The sequence below is a fragment of the Salminus brasiliensis genome, chromosome 1 (assembly GCF_030463535.1).
Source record: "Salminus brasiliensis chromosome 1, fSalBra1.hap2, whole genome shotgun sequence".
Lineage (NCBI taxonomy): Eukaryota > Metazoa > Chordata > Actinopteri > Characiformes > Bryconidae > Salminus > Salminus brasiliensis.
This window is the reverse complement of record NC_132878.1, coordinates 1,272,786-1,293,906: the sequence shown is the minus strand read 5'-3', so window position 1 is coordinate 1,293,906 and position 21,121 is coordinate 1,272,786. Positions and strand designations below refer to the sequence as shown.

General features: G+C 41.4%; 2 protein-coding genes across 2 annotated transcripts in view; both read right to left on the bottom strand.

The window, feature by feature from the left end:
• Positions 1-21,121, bottom strand: part of LOC140536920 (C-type lectin domain family 10 member A-like) — a 30,788-nt gene that overhangs the window by 8,246 nt on the left and 1,421 nt on the right. The window contains exons 2-10 of the mRNA XM_072659004.1: positions 20,807-20,893; positions 20,380-20,487; positions 20,021-20,125; positions 19,782-19,886; positions 18,984-19,079; positions 18,141-18,242; positions 15,867-15,932; positions 15,485-15,565; positions 15,323-15,388 (exon numbers count right to left, since the gene is read on the bottom strand). Coding sequence (XP_072515105.1) covers positions 15,323-15,388; positions 15,485-15,565; positions 15,867-15,932; positions 18,141-18,242; positions 18,984-19,079; positions 19,782-19,886; positions 20,021-20,125; positions 20,380-20,487; positions 20,807-20,893 — 816 coding nt within the window. The remainder of the gene's footprint in view (positions 1-15,322; positions 15,389-15,484; positions 15,566-15,866; positions 15,933-18,140; positions 18,243-18,983; positions 19,080-19,781; positions 19,887-20,020; positions 20,126-20,379; positions 20,488-20,806; positions 20,894-21,121) is intronic.
• On the bottom strand, positions 12,065-14,644 carry LOC140570709 (C-type lectin domain family 10 member A-like; the record flags this gene model as incomplete). The annotated part of the gene is made up of 3 exons (XM_072692635.1): positions 12,065-12,834; positions 13,542-13,651; positions 14,489-14,644. Coding segments are annotated over 3 exons (417 nt in total), but the record flags the coding sequence as incomplete, so codon positions are not given.

Sequence of the window (21,121 nt, the reverse complement as noted above, 5' to 3'; positions counted from 1 at the left end):
ACAACAAAGTCAGTAATTCATAATTAATTGTAATAATTAAACCCCTTCAAAAGGTTATTCCCCCACATCTCTTTTACAAAAACAGTGGTTCTTCTATGATATCACTTAAATACTATAATCGAATAATAAATACATAATTGCAATAATATATAACACCTTAAATAATTAATTATGTATTGCAAGTAAATAAAAGCAGATCCATACTGTGTTTGAAATTACTTGAATAAAAAATCTGATGTGAACAAAAAAAATCAAAATATAAAATCAAAATATTGAGAGTTTTAATGTGAAATCAAATATTTAAAGTGTTTTTTTATTTTTGTTTTCTCAATTTTACAAGTTTCTGACAACTATCAAATAGTTTTGAGAAGAGTTCGGCTCTAGAACCTGCTTTTAAAATCAGATCATTAAAATGGTGGAGGGATACATGCTGCAGGGTGTAGTGCGGCTACAGAAAGTAGTCCCTAAAGAAAACTGGATTAGCTGAGATTCTCTATTCACTATTTTACCATCATCATCATCATCATCATCATTCCATATAAAACTCAGAAGACTTGTGTAGCTGCACTGAGGGACTAAAAGGTCAAGCTATCCTCCCCAAACTGACCTCAGATCAGTTCATCTAATCATAGTCCTTCTCTAAAAGCCTTAGATTGCTCACCTGTGTCCTGCAGCTTGCCTTTCAGCTCAGTTTCCACCGAGGTCAGAGAAGAATTGTGACTCATCATGACGTTCTCCATTGTAGCAAATTTCCTGTCCTGATATCCAACTGCAGAACGAGACACAAAGATATGTTTCATATCAGATCAGATCAGATCTCCAAACTCCAGACATGTTCTCTCAGTAAAACTCTGATATTAGAATAAACAGAAGGTGGCGGTGGTTCTCCATCACTGTGTTCATCATTAGAACATCTCCAAAGTTCTCCTCATGGAGTCTAGTGTTATTTAGAGTTCTACTCAGATCAACACCTGGTTTGGTGGTAAATCAGGGCTTAATGATGGTAAATCAGGTGAGCTGCTGCTGCTGCTGCTGCTGATGGAGTTGAACACATCCTCCACGCTGTGCTGGCTGGACTGGGGGGCCTCCAGGAGAACCCTGGAGGAACCGGGCTCTGTTCTTCAGACTAGCTCACCGACAAGATCTTCCTACTTTCTTTCTTCAGAATGAGAAGCTCTTGTTTCTCCTTTTTACTGGATTCATGTTCAGCTGCTTTATCTGATCTGATGAGATCTGGAGCTTCTACTGTAGAACCCTCTCACTGCTGAGAGATGGGGGTTACAGTGATGGGGGTTTTGGGGGCACATATAAATATATATATATATATATATATATATATATATATATATATATATATATATATTAAATCTTAGATTCTTTTTTGGATTAAATTGTAGATCGAAATTTTACATGACATTTTAGATACATTTTTGGATTAAATTTTATATTAAATTGTGGATTAATGCCTAAAATACATTTTTTTAAATCAATCCAGAAATCAAAAGTATGTATGAAGTTCTTAAAAACACAAATATAGAATAAAAGACTCACATATGACAAAAAGCATCACAAGCAGGACGAAGATGACCAAGGCCGCTGAAACCGAGAGGATCAGACCCTGTTTGCTGTGGACAAAATCTGCAGAAAACAGAAAAACAAGAAGTTAGAAGTGGATATTTATTATTTAGACAGTTCTGCACAGTTACACGCTCAGACCCAGCCTCTGAGGGTCCTACAGGACCGGGTCACGTATGAGAGGATCAGTGAAGATTGGATTGAGCTCTATGAAACTGAACAGATCACTTCATACAGTTTCCGACCTTTCCTGTATTTCCTGCCTCCTCCATCCATGTCCATCCTGCTGTGGGTCAGGAATTCTCCATCCATCCTGTCTTTCGGCTGTGGGCTGACCCTGAGGTTTAATCTGAGGTTTCAGCTATTTAAGGAGTGAGGGACGTTTGCTCCTCCCCTTTCCTAAGAATGACTGAAGGAACAGAAAGGAACTGATGTTCATTATCATGCAGTGACACCCCATACTAGAAATATCAAGTAATTAAGGAAGAAGAGTAGATTAATCCATACTCTCAAATAGTTCAGTCTTTAAATGGTTAAAGATCTACTTTAATTGAAGGGAAGCAGACGTCTGAAGCTCTAATAAAAGCTCCTCACAGAAAGTTCTTCACCTAATGGTGATGAAGACGCTGCCTGATGCCTGAGACACTGTTCTACCAGAGTTCTGAGAAGAGTTCGGCTCTAGAACCTGCTTTTAGAACCAGATCATTAAAATGGTGGAGGGATACATGCTGCAGGGTGTAGTGCGGCTACAGAAAGTAGAATTCAGCGTTTGTTCTGAATAATTGATAACGGGTCCTGATTGACCTGATTGTTTTCTGAGTGAGGAACAGAAGGCCTGAGTGAGAGAGATGGAGGAGCGTGGGCAGGTGGACATTCACCGAGCTGTAGCTGAGAGAGAGGGCGCGCTGGGGAGAGAGAGCTGGGGAACCAGCTGCAGAACCATAAACGACCAGGCCGACCAAACCTGAAGATGTGAAGTGGAAAAGGGTCGCCTAGCTGGAGCGAGAGTCACGGATGTATCCAGGAAGCGAGCAAAAGTGCCTCGCACAACTCGACGAAAGAAGCAAGGTCCACTAGTGGACCTGAACTATGAACCAAACTGGCCTAAACACACCGTGATCCGTACAAACTGAGGCAAATCAGGAGTTTTCCTTACAACCATCATATGATTCTGAACAATGTTTAAAAAAATATAGAAGTGAGAGTGTTAGTCAGCGGTTTACACACACACACACACACACACAGTTTATTAACAAATTATTGTACTTCTTCAAATATCTTTGCTGTCAATGCAGAAATCCTGCTAATCCCATTGGGTCACTCACTTTACTTACCGCTGTATTTATATAGTACTGTCTATCATTTGTATTAGATTTATTACACTATAGTTTATTTTTTTATTGATCTTGTACTTATTTATACATTTTTTCCTCACTTTATTGATTCTTGTCTTTTATCACCTGACATGTTTATGACTGTTGTCCAGTTTCTTGTGTCATGTTTAACTGATAAAACAATCAGATCACATTTTATTAGTAATCAATGCAGAAATCCAGAAAGAGAGTCTTGTTACTTCTCTTGCAAATTGTGTTTATATTTGTATTGTACTTTTATCCACTTCTCTCAGTTTCATAACTATTTTATTTCAGTACCTGACATGCTTTTCTTTAATATCTGTCAGGTCCGCGTCATCACGACCGCCCCTGGGGTGGACTTGAGCCGCGGCCAAAGAGGCGCGTGACTCAGATCACGGTGTGTTTAGGCCAGTTTGGTTCATAGTACAGGTCCACTAGCGGACCTTGCTTCTTTCATCAGGTTTTGCGAGGCACTTTTGCTCGCTCCCTGGATACATCCGTGACTCTCGCTCCAGCTAGGCCTCTTCCACTTCACATCTTCAGGTTTGGTCTGCCTAGCCGTTTATGGTTCAGCGGCTGGTTCCCCAGCTCTCTCTCCCCAGTTTGTGTAATCTCTGTGTGGTTCACGCTTGTCCTTAGTTTTCCCTGTAATCTCCCCAGGCACGGCCTGGTAGGTTGTTTTGTGTTGTTCCCAGGTCTCCCTCAACAGCTCACCCAGCTCAGCTCCCAGAGCCCCCCCACCGGTCTCAGGTGTGCTTTTGTGTTCCCTCGTTTTAGTTGTTAAGTTTACTTTGTTTTACTGTTTAGTCACTTTAGTTGCTTAGTTGTTAATAAAAGTACTTGCATTGGATCCATCTCTGCGAGTGTTCATCCCTCGGTGTCATGTCATGTTTAACTGATTAAAGAACAGTAAACAACATTTTGGTCATTTGGTCAAATAATGAATTTTTTAATATCGGAGGACTTTTAGAGGTCTGGAAAAATACACTGATGATTCAGAAAAGGTCATTCATAGAACCTTGCAGATTGTTTATTATTTTTTTGGATCTCCATCCCAATAACGATAGCAGCAATTCTTCCTGGGGTCCGACACACTTAACATACAAAACAAATAACAATCATACCTCATAACTACAAATGAATATGACTCCTAATCTGATAGATAACTTTGAAATCATGCAATAACAGGGATCTACAGACACAATGCTGCACTAAGGTCTCAAACTACTGCTCCAGCCAACTTTTCAGCTTCACGTTCTTTCAGCCCATCATCATTCTTCTGTAGTAGTGCAGTGCATGCTGGGTGCTCCTTTCAGACACTAGACTGTTGATCGGTGGCTTTGTATTCGAGCTGTCGTCACTTTCTCTAAAAATTTACCCAAGACTGGTATTAAGTGTACAGGTCGACTGTTGGTCTATTTAAGTCCATTTTTTGTTGTAAAAAAAAAAAAGACTGTTTTTAAAACATATTTCTGAATTTTCTCATCTAGATTGTCATTTCCAGATCTTCTTTCATCCTGTATTGTGCTTTTTTCTGTCTTTTACTAATTACTGATTGTGTAACGATTGTAAAACTGGTTGTAAAAAGCCATACAAATAAATTGGATTTGGTTTAATTAACAGGTTTTTTGACCTCTTCCTCGGTTACACAACATTTCCTTCCTTTCAGCATGAACTCTTTTAAACTTATAGAGGATTGCTTGACTTTTTGTTTGCTCATCTGGTTTTGAAGGATATTGTGTTTATGAAATAATTGTTAAAATAGTCAGCCGTTATTATATCAGGTTTTGTCAGAAAGAGTCAGATGTCAGATAGAGAACAGCAACGCATTTCCCCTTCTACCCAATATACTATTCACAGCCTTCCATAAATCCATTCAGAACCACCTCTGTCTCTTTACCTTCTCTGACTAACCGGCCGGCCGCTCATCTGGCTTGACCAGGTCCCCTCTACCTGTGTCAGACCAGCTGCCACCCACTAGTCCGACCACCAGGCTCCCCTACCACCCATGCCAGACCAGCTGCACACCCTCCTACCACTGCTACCTGTCTAATGATCATGTTAAACCTAAATGTTTAAATACCTAAATTTATCAATAGTTCTGATCAGAGGAGGATGGGTCGGGTCCCCCTTGTGAGTCCCAAGGTTTCTTCCTCCAGCTCTGGGGGAGTTTTTGGCTGCTTGCTGGGGGTGTTAGATTTTTCATGTCTTTTTATGATGTTGATTTGTTTTTTTACTAATTACTGATTCTGTAAAGCTGCTTTGTGACAACACCAGTTATAAAAAGCTACATAATTAAATTTCACCGTTCTTTTCTGTTGTTGATTGAAATCTTTTTTCTAATTATTATTTTTTCTGTTCAGTTTACACAGTTTCTCAGTTTACAGCGTGCCTCCCAAAGTTCAGTACTGCCATGTTTTACAGCATCCTTCTTTGCTTTTGTCATGATCCACACGGTCTGACAAGAATGGGTGAACACTCGCAGGGGATGGACCAAGGCGAGAGAGTTTATTGATCACAATAAACCGTAAACAAAACAGAAATGCAGCAACGATTACCAGGGATAAGGAAGAACTAAACAAAACTGTGACAAACCATACCGGGCAAACAAAAGGAACACAGCTGGGGCTGGTGAGGCACTAGGGCAGTGCTAGCTGCCGGGGCTGAGCCAATACCATTACTCAGAAACATAAACCTCCAAGCCGAGCCTGGGAAAGCTATGAACTAGAACATAAAGAGTAGCGCTAGTCAGGCGCATTGAACTTACTAGACTTGAGAGCGTGAGGAGTCAGCCACCAAACCTAGACGACTGATCCGGTCCGACGATGAGGAGAGCTAACTGCTGAAGCAAGCTGGAGAGTCGCTCACTCCTGGAGCTCCAGGACCCCAGCTTGCAGAACCAAAGAAGCCTGGTGAGAGATCACCGCAGACCTGCAGTAGCTCCCTAATGGACCCTGAGACGAGAGCTGCCTAGCTAGTTAGCTTTCCTTGCTAAGCTAGCTAGGTTGAAAGAGTCCTCTGTACAAGGATCTGTACAGACTGGACCAATGAATCCTGAGTCTCTACCATGAACTCAATAACCTGGGTGCATGTGGTGCACTAAGAGTAAAACTAGCTCTCCTTAAATACACCAGCCCACAGGTGTAACACATAAACCAAACAATGAACAGACACATGACAAACACAACCTAAAACCAAGATGGCGATGATGGGTGTCAACACGAGTCCTTTTCAACAGAAAAGTCCAGAACATAACTAAACATGACATGAACATGACAAGACTTTGAAGGGGGAGTTCTTGATCGCCTGTGAGCCGCGGCCCGAGACCGCCCCTGGGGCGGGCACGGCGGCGCGGGCGTGACAGCTTTGTTTCTTTGTAATATTAGATTTATTAATTCTATGTCCATCCACGGAGCCTTTATGCCTTTATGATTTTTTCAAAGGTGTATGTTTATTTACAACCGGCATAAACAATTCCATACATATATCCAGTGCATTATCTGGGATCGCCTTATAATCACTAGTGTTTCTGACAGTTTTCTTTCACAGTTTCAGGACAACCATCCACTACAATATTATTCCCTCTAGACTGACTTTCCAAATAGTCGCTTTCTCCAGATATAATTAACACAGACTTACACATTATCTTTATTTCAGTCTGTAGTGAATTTGAATCTGTCTGAATTTGTTTTATGTCCTTTCCCATGTCATCAATGTCCTTTTGAGAGAACTGTTTGCCAGCCTTTTGCTCACATGGTTTTCTTACAATCTCATCCATTCTTTTTTTCATATTTTCCATTAAAAGTTGATGATGAAGACGAATAGCTTCCTCACCTGCCATTCCTGCTCCTTTTGGCGGCAGGATAAAAAACTGCTGTGATGCTGTTCAGAGTACTAGCGGTGTAGCAGCTCCTCTCAGACATCCAGGACAGAGCTTGAATGGTGTATCAGCTCCTCACAGTCAGGGCAGCACCCGCAGAGTGTCCAGCTATCTGAAAACCACTGTATGAAGACCAGTTAGGTAGCTAGACCTTCACTATTATCAGTCAGTGTTCACCTGTGTTTTTCGTTTGCCAAGATAGAAATACTCCAGAAACTGACCTGAACACACCTCATTTCGAGACCACCACACCCATCAGCGTAGATACATTCACAAGCAGCGCCGCTATTTCAATGACGCAGGCGGAAGGCCCTTGCACAGGGTGTAGGATAGGGCTCAGTCACTCACTTAGGGTTCACTTACTTTTTCTAGCCTGCACTGTGGATCTTATGCAATGTGCTCAATAAAAGACACAAACTGTGTGTGTTATTAGTTAAGTTTGATATAATTATATACTAGAATTGCGACTTTTATGAACTATAATGATCAGAACCTTTAGAAAATTTATTAGTAATCAATGCAGAGATTCGGTTGCAAGAAAAGCTAATTCCACTTTTCTTGCGACCGAATTTATACAGTTTATAACCTTACATACTATATAGTATAGTGAAACCTTCAGACAGCACTTAATACATAACCTTTGCACACTAGATACATTTGCCAAAGCAAATATTAATGAATATGAAAGGAGGACTAGGAGTAACAAGCAATAAGAGAGCTAACAACCAGCAGTAGTGTGGTGGACACTACTATTGCTTGTCCTTATTGGACTGGTCATTCTGAAGCCCTCGTAGAACAGAAACAATGGAAGTTTGTATTGCACCTTAATAAGATCAAGCCTTTTCAGCACTTCAGGATTAATGAGCTAAAACTTAAAGGCCTGTTCAGATACAGTGCAATCAGACGAACCTATAAAGGTCCACTTTGGTGACATTTAATTCCAAGGAATTAACAACAAATATCAAAAGGTTCCATAATAAAAGCACAGAATGAGTGAGCTGTTGAACTTGTTTGCAGACATATCCATCAAAAACTACACAAATATGTAAACTGCATGTCCAAAAGTATCCAGACGCCCCTTCTAGAAACTTGGTTCTTTATGGAACTAAGACGGTTCTTCCATGGCATTTCTTCTACGAACCCTTTGTAGCATCTTTACTTTTAGGAGTGTAGAAAAGCACTGACCAACAGAACATGTTACCCTAAGGTCATGTGCCCAATACCGAGTGTGGGCTAGAGGAATATAAAGCCCCCCCAACATTGAACTGTGGGGTTCCTTGGAGGGATGATGAACCTCCATCCAATACCTTTGGATAACTGACTTGCTGATGCTCTCTATGTGGCTGAATACAATCAAATCCTCTCAAAGCAACATCTAGAAGACGCTCCAGAGGAGTAGAAACTGTTACCGCAGTAAAGAGGGACAAACTCCAAGCTAATACCCTTGATTTCAGAAGAACGCTGGGGGAACTTTTGGACATGAAGTGGACTGGCCTTTGTCCTGCACACATAGTTAATTTCAGTAGAGAAGTGAAGGTCATTCTGGATCAAATCCCAAATGATCAATTTCTCCAAGATCTTTACCCGACAACTTGTAGTGAGAAGAAGCACCACTTTACAATGTGCTCCAGCTTGTTTGGACACTAGAGGGCGCACCTTAATAAAGTAAGTCCAGTATGAATGGGTTCATAGGGAGCTTTTGGGTAAAGTTCAATGAGCCTTGGGTGCCTGTGACCCTGTTCCTGGTTCTCCGGTTGTCCTTCCTTGAAGTTAAAGCACGGCTCTAGAAAGTAGAACTGTTTATCTTTGTATGGTTGAATAGTGAGAGTTCAGTAGATGGAACCTCAAAGATGTCTGGTTCTCCTTCAAAAGAACATCCAGCAGAACCATAACAGAGCTGGAAAACAGGCCAATTCCATTCCTTACATCACAGCTTTGGCTCATTATATTTACACCCCCAACCTTTACATAAGCTCCACCCACTAAAGACAGCTCTAGTCTAAGCTGGATAAACAGTAAATTGTGACTCTGACTTTGGGAGAATATGGTGTTGTTGATACTGGACAGCAAATCATCTTCTCCAGGCGCTGCCTTGAATTAGCCAATTAGAGTAGAGTGTAGCTTTTTTATTATTCATGAGCACCTTTGTAAAAGAAAAATCAGTGTGATTCTGAGGTAAAATAACAGGGTGATAAATAACAGGGTGGTAAATAACAGGGTGGCTTGTAAAACTAGAGCTTTTTCAGCCCAACCGAAATGCTGATTGTGACCCAGGCCTTGTTGCTCAACAGCTAAACCTCTTGTCATTGAATGCAGTGAAATCCTCACATAGAGGCTGTTACGTCATCAAAGAGGAACACATTTCTGTTAAAATTATTTACGGGTTTAAAATGAAATGTTCCACGAGTATCATCGTCACTGTCCCACACAAACCTCTGAAACCACAGCTTCTCAGAAGTCAGTGTAAATGAATCCAGGTCATTTTGGAGCATTTCTATTGGTCCATTCATCATGAAATTCTGATAAAATATAAATCTAACTGCCAGATTCTTGAGAAAAGTGAGAAACAGAAAAAATTCCGGCCAATGGGAAAACGATGTTATCTCCTGTGAAGCAAAAATTCCGGCCAATGGGAAAACGATGTTATCTCCTGTGAAGAAAACCACTTCTGCTTGGAAGTACCCATGAAAAATAAAACCAAGAAATGAAAGTGAAATATTGCAGACTCGAAGATTCGAAGTGCAGATGTTTAATAATAGCAGTAAAACAGAAGTTCTTTAGAACTGAATTAGATTTGAATTAAAATGAGATGATTCACATTAGATTGTAGTAAAATCACTGCAACCAAAATCTTCCTAGTCAGGTCAAAAGGCTTTATTGTCATTTCTGCTAAACCATGTTCCTCCAGGACCAACAACACACAACACAGAACAAGTGCAGACAGACAGTACAACACAGTGCAGACAGTGCAGACAGTGGAGACAGTGCAGACAGTGCAGACAGACAGTACAACACAGTACAACACAGTGCAGACAGTGCAGACAGTGCAGACAGACAGTACAACACAGTGCAGACAGTGCAGACAGACAGTACAACACAGTGCAGACAGTGCAGACAGTGGAAACAGTGCAGACAGATAGTACAACACAGTGCAGACAGTGCAGTATGAGGGTTAAAATTATACATTGTTTACATCAGCTGTCAAAGCCTAATTTACTTATATTGCAACAGACTAGCTGTAAGTTGTTAACCAATGACTTCTCTAAAATGGTTCCCCAAAAAGGCCCTTTTTCCCACAATCTACATAATATTTCAGTTGTGTTTATTTTACCCCGAAAGCCCCGGCTGTTTGCTGCCTAACTTTGTACTATTGCAAGTTTTCAATGGACTTAAATGTCAATTAAAACAATGGACAATTTGGAGTGTTCTTAAACTTTTGACCGGTAGGATATGTGCAAAAGAGTTCAGTGATGCAGTGAGGTAGTATTAGTTCAAAATGCTTTTCATATTTCCTGGGATTCACATCTTAGGTGAATGAGTGTGTGTGGGAGTGTGTATGGAGGAGTCCATCAGTTCAGTCTCTGGAGTTGAGAAGTCTGATGCCCTGTGGGAAGAAGCTGTTGCAGAGTCTTGTCATGTTGGACTGGATGCTGCGGTACCTTCTTCCTGATGACAGGAGGGAGAACAGTCTGTGTGAAGATTTGGTGGGGTCATCCACAATGCTGGATGCTTTGCGGATGCTGTGGGCAGTGTAAATGTCCATGACGGAGGGGAGAGGCTCTGATGATCCTCTCAGCTGTCCTCACAATGCGTTGGAGGGTCTTGCGGTCAGAGACGGTGCAGTTCCCAAACCAGGCAGTGATGCAGCTGCTCAGGATGCTCTCTATGGAGCTTCTGTAGAAGATGGTGAGGATGGGTGGAGGAAGATGGGATCCTTTTTTCAGCTTTATAAGAATGTTCTTTAGTGCGTTCTTAAGGAAAGTTCTAACAGGAAGTCTAGACCAGATTGCTCCCACTGTCCTTCAATGTCCTTCTAAACTCAACACATCTCTAATTAGAAACACTGGAGAATCTCAGAGGCTTCCAGGAAACTGTAAGAAATTTCTTCCCAACAACAGTTGACAAAGACACGACTTTTTTAGATACGTACTGCTTAAAGAGAACCGCAGGACAACGCCATGGTCTTAGAATTTCAATGGAAGCCAATGTAACTAGCGTTTTTATTGACCCATTAATAATGAAATTTGGACACAGAGTATAACAGTCACAATGGCTCCCCCACCTGGAAACTATGGGTCACAACACATCACTGCCAACTCAGATTCTCCTACCCTGTTTGTACGGGGATGCACCAATCCACATTTTCCTGATACATAAACTTTGCGCATCAGCCGATTCCTGATACCAATCCGATACCTCTGTTGAATTAGTAAGCCATATAACTGCCATATAACCATATAACCATCACAGTGTCGTCTGGGCTCGGGACTTTTATTCTGTAATATGAAGTCTGTGAGACTACAGAGGCGCGAGTAGCTCCTGCCTTTTCAGACTAATTATCCGATACCCAATCCAGCTAATATCCGGAACCAATATCCGATCCTAGTATTGGATCGGTGCATCCCTAGTTCACACTGATAGCGTCTTTTCACCATCTACATGGAGGATCTGTACGTCATGCCTGACTTCAGAGGTGGGTGTTAAGGTTCTCCGACACTCTTACCTCATTGAATAGCCAAGGTTCTTCAAGGCCTGAGGCCAGAATGGAACTGCTGCCCCACTTAAGGTGGAACAGACAATTTCAATAAGAGGAACGCAAATATCTTGATGCTCTCTCTCTCTCTCTCTCTCAGGTAAAGGTATTGGAAAGGCTCTGATGGGGACGGTTGCCAAGGTGATATCTTATTAAATGGTCATGGTGATATCTTATTAAATGGTCAAGCTCATATCTTATTACATGGTGGGGAAAATAGAGATACGTTTTATTGATCAAAAATAAACATGAAGTGAATGTCTGAAGAACCACTTCATGCCAACTTCTCAGCCAACTTCGGACTTTCAGACTCCTTGGGCCCAACAGTGGCAGCTTGCCGAGCCCGGGTATTGAACCCACAACTCTGTCATCAATAGCCCGGAGCTCTAACCTATAGTCTTCTTGATTTTATTGGAATGTACAATATGTGTTTGCTTGCTGGACATTTTAGGCTTTACTGCACTTTGAACAGAACTGATTATCAAAGAGTCATTAGTCATTATTTGTTTATTTATGTTACAACATTTTGAACTTCAAAATAAAAGCCATATTTACTTGATTCCAGTAAAAATAAACATTAGTATTTGTTCACACTTTCAGATTCAGCAAATGGAATTTGCACACAGAGAGGCTCCTATGCTGCACATTAGCTAAAGAGTCCTACAGAGGGTCCCACCTACAGGGGGCTCAGTTTAGATGTACAAAAGTTATCCAATTTCAATGTCTTCAGATGTTTATCTGGAGTAGATCAACATCATGACCCCATTGACACCATGCTGGCTACTGTCAGGCGTGGGCTAGAGGGGTATAATGAAGCCCCCCAGCATTGAGCTGTGGAGCAGTGGAGGAACTGTATTCTCTGGAATGATGAGGTGTGGGGTGGTCATCTAATATCTCGACCTATCTCTTGACCCTTAATGCAAACAAATCCTCACAGCAATGCTCCTCTAAAATCTAGTAGATAGTTTTCTTCTGTGGACAGTAGAGACAGTTACTCCAACAGAAGCAGGATCAGCTCTTTTTACAATGAATAAGCAGGTGTCCCAATACTTTTGTCCACACGGTTTATATAAAGGACCGATCTGAAAAGTACTGGATTCCTTTGGGAAAATCATGTATTTTACTCGGCCTTGGCCTTGCAGATGTATTTGTGTTGTATGGAACAGTGGGCATCGTTTAGCCTCCCATTTTCTAGGATGTGCGCACAGTCCTCCCCTTCTTCTCCCAGACCGTGATTCTTCCAGTCATCTGGCTGTCCGGGATTCCAGTCACTGCAATGGTCACCAAACAGTTAGGTTACTATATGAAACTGGATCCAATTATATATAAAAAATCTCACATATCCATCCATATAAATCACCATATACAGTAGCGCCTGCCTAGCAACCCCATAGCAACAGACAGCACAGCAGCCTGGAATAATCTAGCAATGTTTAGTATCCCCATACCATAGAAACCATCTAGCAACAGCATAACAACCAATTGGAAAAGCATAACAACCACTTAGCAACACAAGAGCAATCACAGATTCCATACAAAAACGAACAACCCCATATCAACGGCCTAGCATCCTCAAAGCAACAACCTGAGACACCACAGTAAACACCTAGCATCCTCATGTCCACCACCTGCCACACCATAGCAACTGCAGAGTATCTCTACAGCAACCCTAGAGCCTAACATCCCCATTGCAACAACCTGCAACACAACAGACAACAGCACAGCAGCCTGGAATAATATAGCAACATTTAGTATCCCCATACCATAGAAACCACATAGCAACCGCCTAACATCCCAACCGCCTAACATCCCAACCACCTGCTGTACCATAGCAACTACTAAGCATCCCCACAGCAAACAATTGGCAACAACAAAGCAACTATTTAGCAACCCTCAAGCTCCATCTGGGATACCACAGAAACCACCTAAAAACAGCATAGAAACCATGTAGCACCCATAGAAACCATCTGGCACTCACTTTTTATTCATAGTGTAGGGCGTTCCGTCGTCCCATCTCCACTGTCCGGTGTTCTCGTCTGTCAGACCCACCCAGTAGTAAGCCATGAACGTTTTAGTGAGAACCAACCCCTAGAGAGAGAGAGAGAGAGAGAGAGAGAGAGAGAGAGAGAGAGAGAGAGAGAGAGAGAACAGAGAGAGAGAGAGAGAGAGAGAAAGAGAGAGAGAGAGAGACAGAGAGAGAGAGAGAGAGAGAGAGAGAGAGAGAGACAGAGAGAGAGAGACAGACAGACAGAGAGAGAGAGAGAGAGAGACAGAGAGAGAGAGAGAGAGAGAGAAAGAGAGAGAGAGAGAGAGAGACAGAGAGAGAGAGAGAGAGACAGAGAGAGAGAGACAGACAGACAGAGAGAGAGAGAGAGAAAGAGAGAGAGAGAGAGACAGAGAGAGACAGAGAGAGACAGACAGACAGACAGAGAGAGAGAGAAAGAGAGAGAGAGACAGAGAGAGACAGACAGACAGACAGAGAGAGAGAGAGAAAGAGAGAGAGACAGAGAGAGACAGAGAGAGACAGAGAGAGAGACAGAGAGAGAGAGAGAGAGAGAGAGAGAGAGAAAGAGAGAGACAGAGAGAGAGAGAGAGAGAGAGAGAGACAGAGAGGGAGAGAGAGAGATGAGGCTTGGTTCTGACTGGTGCTTCAGTCATGGACCGCTGGGCAGACAGAACTGGTAGAACAGCAGTTCTTTACCACTGCAGGGCTGAGCGGTTCTGGATGGAGGTACTAAGGCCCACAGTACCGTTCAGAGGGAGGGCTTAATGGCATAGGGATCCTCTGATTGGCTGTATATTCCCAGTACAGTAACTGGTGGAGAGACTGGATCTAACAAGTTCGGGAATAGCTGTTCCAGCTGACCGGCACCGGTTGATGTGTGTGTGTGTGTGTGTGTGTGTGTGTGTGTGTGTTGTCCTCACCAATTCTTCTTTACTTTCTACTGTCAGCAGAAAGGAATTCTGGGCCCTGCAGTAATCCCGAGCTTCGTGCCAGTTCAGTTCATTTCTGGAGAAGAAATAACATCTGGAACCAAACAGCGTCCATCCAGACTTACAGCTCAGTACCCGCTTCACCAGAGAGAGAGAGAGAGAGAGAGAGAGAGAGAGACATGTTTACCCACAATTAATAACACTCTAAATGTAGGTATTGTGATATACACTGAGGAGGCGGAGCTACAGTCTCTCATTAGGGTGAATATTAATAACGCTCTAAATGTAGGTATTGTGATATACACTGAGGAGGCGGAGCTACAGTCTCTCATTAGGGTGAATATTAATAACGCTCTAAATGTAGGTATTGTAATATACACTGAGGAGGCGGAGCTACAGTCTCTCATTAGGGTGAATATTAATAACGCTCTAAATGTAGGCATTGTGATATACACTGAGGAGGCGGAGCTACAGTCTCTCATTAGGGTGAATATTAATAAAGATCATTTTTTGAGGAGCTACAGTCTCTCATTAGGGTGTATTGTGATATACACTGAGGAGGCGGAGCTACAGTCTCTCATTAGGGTGAATATTAATAACGCTCTAAATGTAGGTATTGTGATATACACTGAGGAGGAGGAGCTACAGTCTCTCATTAGGGTGAATATTAATAACGCTCTAAATGTAGGTATTGTGATATACACTGAGGAGGCGGAGCTACAGTCTCTCATTAGGGTGAATATTAATAACGCTCTAAATGTAGGTATTGTGATATACACTGAGGAGGCGGAGCTACAGTCTCTCATTAGGGTGAATATTAATTACCTGCTGGTTTATCTTTGCTCTCCAGCTTTGCCTTGATGTCATTCAGAGCGGTCACCACTTTCTGATCTAAAAGAAAGGAAAAACATTTATCTAATCAAAACCCTGAAATAATGAAAAATATGAAAAAATGATTAGACAGTCTGATAGTTTATTTTGTCTCACCTGTGCTCTGAAGCTGAGAGGACAGAGACCCTACAGAAGAGGTCAGTTTAGCCACCTCCACCAGCGTCCTGTTCTCAGAGTCTTGGAAAATAAATGAAAATGATTTAAGCAAAAATTTAAAGCCAAGTTGGATAATGAGATAACGAGATAACGAGATAATGAGATGATGAGATAATTAGATAACGAGATAATGAGATAAACACTGAATGCTTCTCATACTGTAATTCATTTTTTATTGACATATTCAGTTTCTGCTATGATGTAAACACCGTAGAGAGTATTGATGTTTAATTACTGTTCATCACTTCTACTCATTTAATTAATGGTGCACTAACGATCACGTTATAATGAGGGTAACGTAACGAGAGTGTGAGCTTCTCACCTGCATCTTTATCTCTGCTCTCCAGCTTGGCCTTAATTTCATTCAGAGCAGCCATCACTCTCTGATCTGAGGAGGGAATTTAATAAATAATAAATAATAAATAATAAATACTGAAAACATCACGATAACAGACCAGCATGTTCAGAGACTCTCTCAGTGATAACTGTACAAGCCGGCAGGGCTGAGGGTAGACAGGTGGCTAAGGTCTCGTTTGGTCTCGTTAGGTCTTTGCCGGTCATGTTTAAGGATGACCCCTCTGCCCCTGCTTCGCTTTTGGCCAGCGTTTAGCCAAAGCAGAAGGTTATACTTGTGTGGTAAAGATGTGAGGCCCAGTTCCCTTATTGTAGCCTTGCTTAATACTCTAAGTTTAGGACTGTATGTACTTCCCCTGATTTGTGGGATTATTTTTGGTGTAAATTTACTTTCATATCATCTATTTCTCCAGTTTCATTTTGGTATTTGCTTGTGAATATTGGGTTAGTGTGGTGTAATAGTACGTCAGGAGACTGAGGGTGGTCTCTTTTTTTACATTTACATTTACATTTACATTTACGGCATTTAGCAGACGCTCTTATCCAGAGCGACTTACAAAGTGCTTTGCTATTTACCCAAGAAAACCTTCGCTAGTTAGAATAGACTAATACAAAAGATACCTCCAAGCTTAGACATTGCTAAACACAATACAATAAGGCGACCATAGAACTATTCGTCCAAGTACTCTCTGAAGAGGTGGGTCTTCAGTCTGCGTTTGAAGACAGCGAGTGACTCGGCCGTTCGGACATCCAGGGGCAGCTCGTTCCACCACTTTGGTGCCAGGACAGAAAAAAGCCTGGACGCTTGTCTTCCGCGGATTTTGAGGGATGGTGGGTCGAGCCGAGCCGTACTTGAAGCTCGAAGGGCTCTTGGTGCGGATCGGCTTTTGACCATTGCCATTAGATACGGAGGGGCTGGGACGCTAGCAGTTTTTGTTGGGATGGTTGTTGCTTCTCAGTGGTGGCATTTTATGCTAATAGCGGCTGATGTATATATTTGAAATAAAATTTGTAAATTGAAATAAGAAATAATAAATTGTTTTTTTAAGTGACCATGGTCTCTGCTTAAGCCATTGAGTACTGAAAAACCCACAATGCTTCAATTAGATGATCACCACCCAACCTCAGAGAGAGCACCCCTACGCTTCCTGTAGTGTATTACAGTCTATCAGAATGAGCGTGTGGATCATATGAACATTATATAGCATTATAGAGCGCCCCCTACGCTTCCTGTAGTGTATTACAGTCTATCAGAATGAGCGTGTGGATCATATGAGCATTATAGAGCATTATAGAGTGCCCCCTACGCTTCCTGTAGTGTATTACAGTCTATCAGAATGAGCGTGTGGATCATATGAACATTATAGAGCATTATAGAGCGCCCCTACGCTTCCTGTAGTGTATTACAGTCTGTCAGAATGAGCGTGTGGATCATATGAACATTATAGAGCATTATAGAGCGCCCCCTACGCTTCCTGTAGTGTATTACAGTCTGTCAGAATGAGCGTGTGGATCATATGAACATTATAGAGCATTATAGAGCGCCCCCTACGCTTCCTGTAGTGTATTACAGTCTGTCAGAATGAGCGTGTGGATCATATGAGCATTATAGAGCATTATAGAGCGCCCCCTACGCTTCCTGTAGTGTATTACAGTCTGTCAGAATGAGCGTGTGGATCATATGAACATTATAGAGCATTATAGAGCGCCCCCTACGCTTCCTGTAGTGTATTACAGTCTGTCAGAATGAGCGTGTGGATCATATGAACATTATAGAGCATTATAGAGCGCCCCCTACGCTTCCTGTAGTGTATTACAGTCTGTCAGAATGAGCGTGTGGATCATATGAACATTATAGAGCATTATAGAGCGCCCCCTACGCTTCCTGTAGTGTATTACAGTCTGTCAGAATGAGCGTGTGGATCATATGAACATTATAGAGCATTATAGAGCGCCCCCTACGCTTCCTGTAGTGTATTACAGTCTATCAGAATGAGCGTGTGGATCATATGAGCATTATAGAGCATTATAGAGCGCCCCCTACGCTTCCTGTAGTGTATTACAGTCTGTCAGAATGAGCGTGTGGATCATATGAACATTATAGAGCATTATAGAGCGCCCCCTACACTTCCTGTAGTGTATTACAGTCTGTCAGAATGAGCGTGTGGATCATATGAGCATTATAGAGCATTATAGAGCAAGTATAATATATACTTTAATATAGTGTAAGTCTGTTTCTCACCAGAGTCCTGGGTTTGCTTCAGCTGTTTAGATTCAAAAGAAGCCAAAGATGAATTCAGAGACGCCAGAGAACTTCCAACTACACCCATATCCTGCTGTTTCACTGCATACACACAGACACACACACACACACACACAGACACATCACACATCACAATCAAAATCCCTGCAGCTTTACACCAATCAGCCTTATAATAAATAATACTTGTTATTGTTATTTATTTATAATTATAGAATACATTAAAATAGTAACAGTAATAATACAATATTACTAAAATATGGAATAAAAAAAATACAAATAAAATAAGGATCAATAATAATTATAATGATTAAAACTAAATATCTCTCAAACAAATCAACCATTTCTAAATAAATACATTTAAAAAAATCTTAATGTAATTATAGCTTATTGCTGTGATCGGCAATGCCTGATTAATTGGTAAAGTGTTCCAGAACTGGCATGCAAAAGTTTGAGCACCCTAATTAAATTAAATGTAATTAATGAAATAGCTTCTGTGAAGAGCCGTGAACAGTTCAGAGAGTAGAAGATGAGCTGAGGCTAAAGCTGCAGGTGAGCGTCAGATCAGCATCTGAATACGAATGAGTGTGTGAGTGTGTGAGTGTGTTTGGTGTGGGTTTAAACAGGACATGTTGATTTAAATATTAAAGAAATGTATCATCTTCATCATCATGAGCTTCAGAGCTCAGTTCCTCCTCCACTCCCTGACTTCTCCACAGTGACAGTATTCGGATCAGGTGTGCTCAAACTTTTGAATGCCATTGTACCGGTTGATTAGTCAGTGTGTATGACAGGTATTTAATCGGGTCGTTTTTTATGGTTTACCGGTGTCCTGCAGTTTGGCTGCCAGCGCTGATACAGAAGAATTCAAGCGGTCCAGGAAACCCTTCAGCTCTGTGTACTGACCGCTCTGCTGACCGGCTGCGAACATCAGAGAGAACATGGTTTAGACGCAGACAGAGATCGATATTCACATTTAGTGTCGGACTAGAATTTAACCCACAGCGAACACACACACACACACACACACACTAGTGAACAAACACACTCAGTGACAGTGAGCACACGAGGGTTAAGAGCCTTGTTCAGGGGCCCAACAGTGGCAGTTTGTCAGGGATCGAACCCACAACCCTCTGACTGCTGAGCCCACTGCCCAGGTTTACCACAACTTACCTTCATTATTTAGCTGATCTTTAGTAAAAACCAGGATTGTGTTTATATATTATTTACAAATGATTTTACATCACAGATCATAAAACAATACACAGCTTTATTTTCTTATTGATTATAAAGGATAATGTTTCTAAATGAATGCAGTTGATTTGTGCCCTTGATTGATAACAGAAGAATACTTTTAATTAGTTAATTTACCTCTATTAATATTAGTTGATTTAATATTGTTTGTTTGTTTTTTTTTCATTTAATTCCATGTTTACTGTCCATATTTGGCTACATTGAAAACTAGGGTCGCCCTCTATGTATTTTCTGGGTGAAAATGAAGGTTGATTCATTGATTAATTGATTAATTGACTGATTGATTAATTGATTGATATTCACCTCAGTTCTTGGTGTTTTGTTGTATAGAAACAGTGGTCAGAGAGAGAGGGGGGGGGGAGTTCTGACCTGTGTTCTGCAGCTGAGTCTCCAGTTTGGAGGAGAGGGAGCCGAGAGAGGAGCCCAGGTTGTTTATTAGAGTCTGAATGGTGGTGATCTTCTTCACCTGGGTTCCTAAAACAGAGACCACCACAGAGCGAAAAAGAAGAGGTCTAGAACAGGTCTGTAAGAATTCTGTAATAAATTATATTCACTATATTTATGTATATTATATATATTCTATCTTCCAGCGTAGTTTAAACTCTCACCGCTGTCGAACTGGGTCTGTATTCTGGAGGTGTACATGTCCACATATGAGCTCAGACCAGAGACCGACTTCTTTAGTTCACTCACCATTTTCTCCAGCTCAGAACCTTCAGAAAACACATATAGAAATATCAGTAATATTAATATTAATAATAGTTGAGAATGCATGATAAAAAGCAAACAAGCAGTTCCACTGTCCAATGAAATTCTACTTTGCAGTTCCTCCATTTACCAATATAATTCTTAATAAGAATAATAATATATAATATATAATTTTAATAATATAATATAATAATATTATATAATATATAATTTTTTTTATGATTATCACGACTGTCTGAGTTCAAAGGTCAGTGCTCACCTGTGTCCTGCAGCTTGCCTTTCAGCTCAGAGTTCACCGAGGTCAGAGAAGAATTGTGTCTCAGAATGAAGCTCTCCATCGCAGCAAACCTCCTCTCCTGATATCCAACTGCAGACAGACAGACAGACAGACAGAGAGACAGACAGACAGACAGACAGACAGACAGAGAGAAAGACAGACAGACAGACAGACAGAGAGACAGACAGAGAGACAGACAGACAGACAGACAGAGAGACAGACAGACAGACAGAGAGACAGACAGACAGACAGACAGAGAGACAGACAGACAGACAGAGAGACAGACAGACAGACAGACAGAGAGACAGACAGAGAGAGAGAGACAGAGAGAGAGACAGTGTGAACACTCAGCGCTTCAGTGAGAAGCTTCTCAGAGGAGGCTTGACTCTGGGATTCATCAGAAACTCACATATAACAAACACCATCACAAACAGGATGAAGATGACCGTAGCCATGGAGACCAGCAGGATGTGCCTCTGTTTGCCTTGGAGATGACCTGCAGAAAACATCAGACCAGTGGTTAACATTTCTGACCTAATCAAATCCAGCTTAAAATAATGTGCTTATATACTGTATATACAGTCCTGTGAAAAAAAGAGGACACCCCATACAACTCTCTGTTTGTCTGATCATACATAAAGCTCTGGAGGTCTGATGGAGGTGATCTAACTGACCCTCTCACACCTGAAAAAACGTCTTTAATCATCATTTATTAAATAGAATT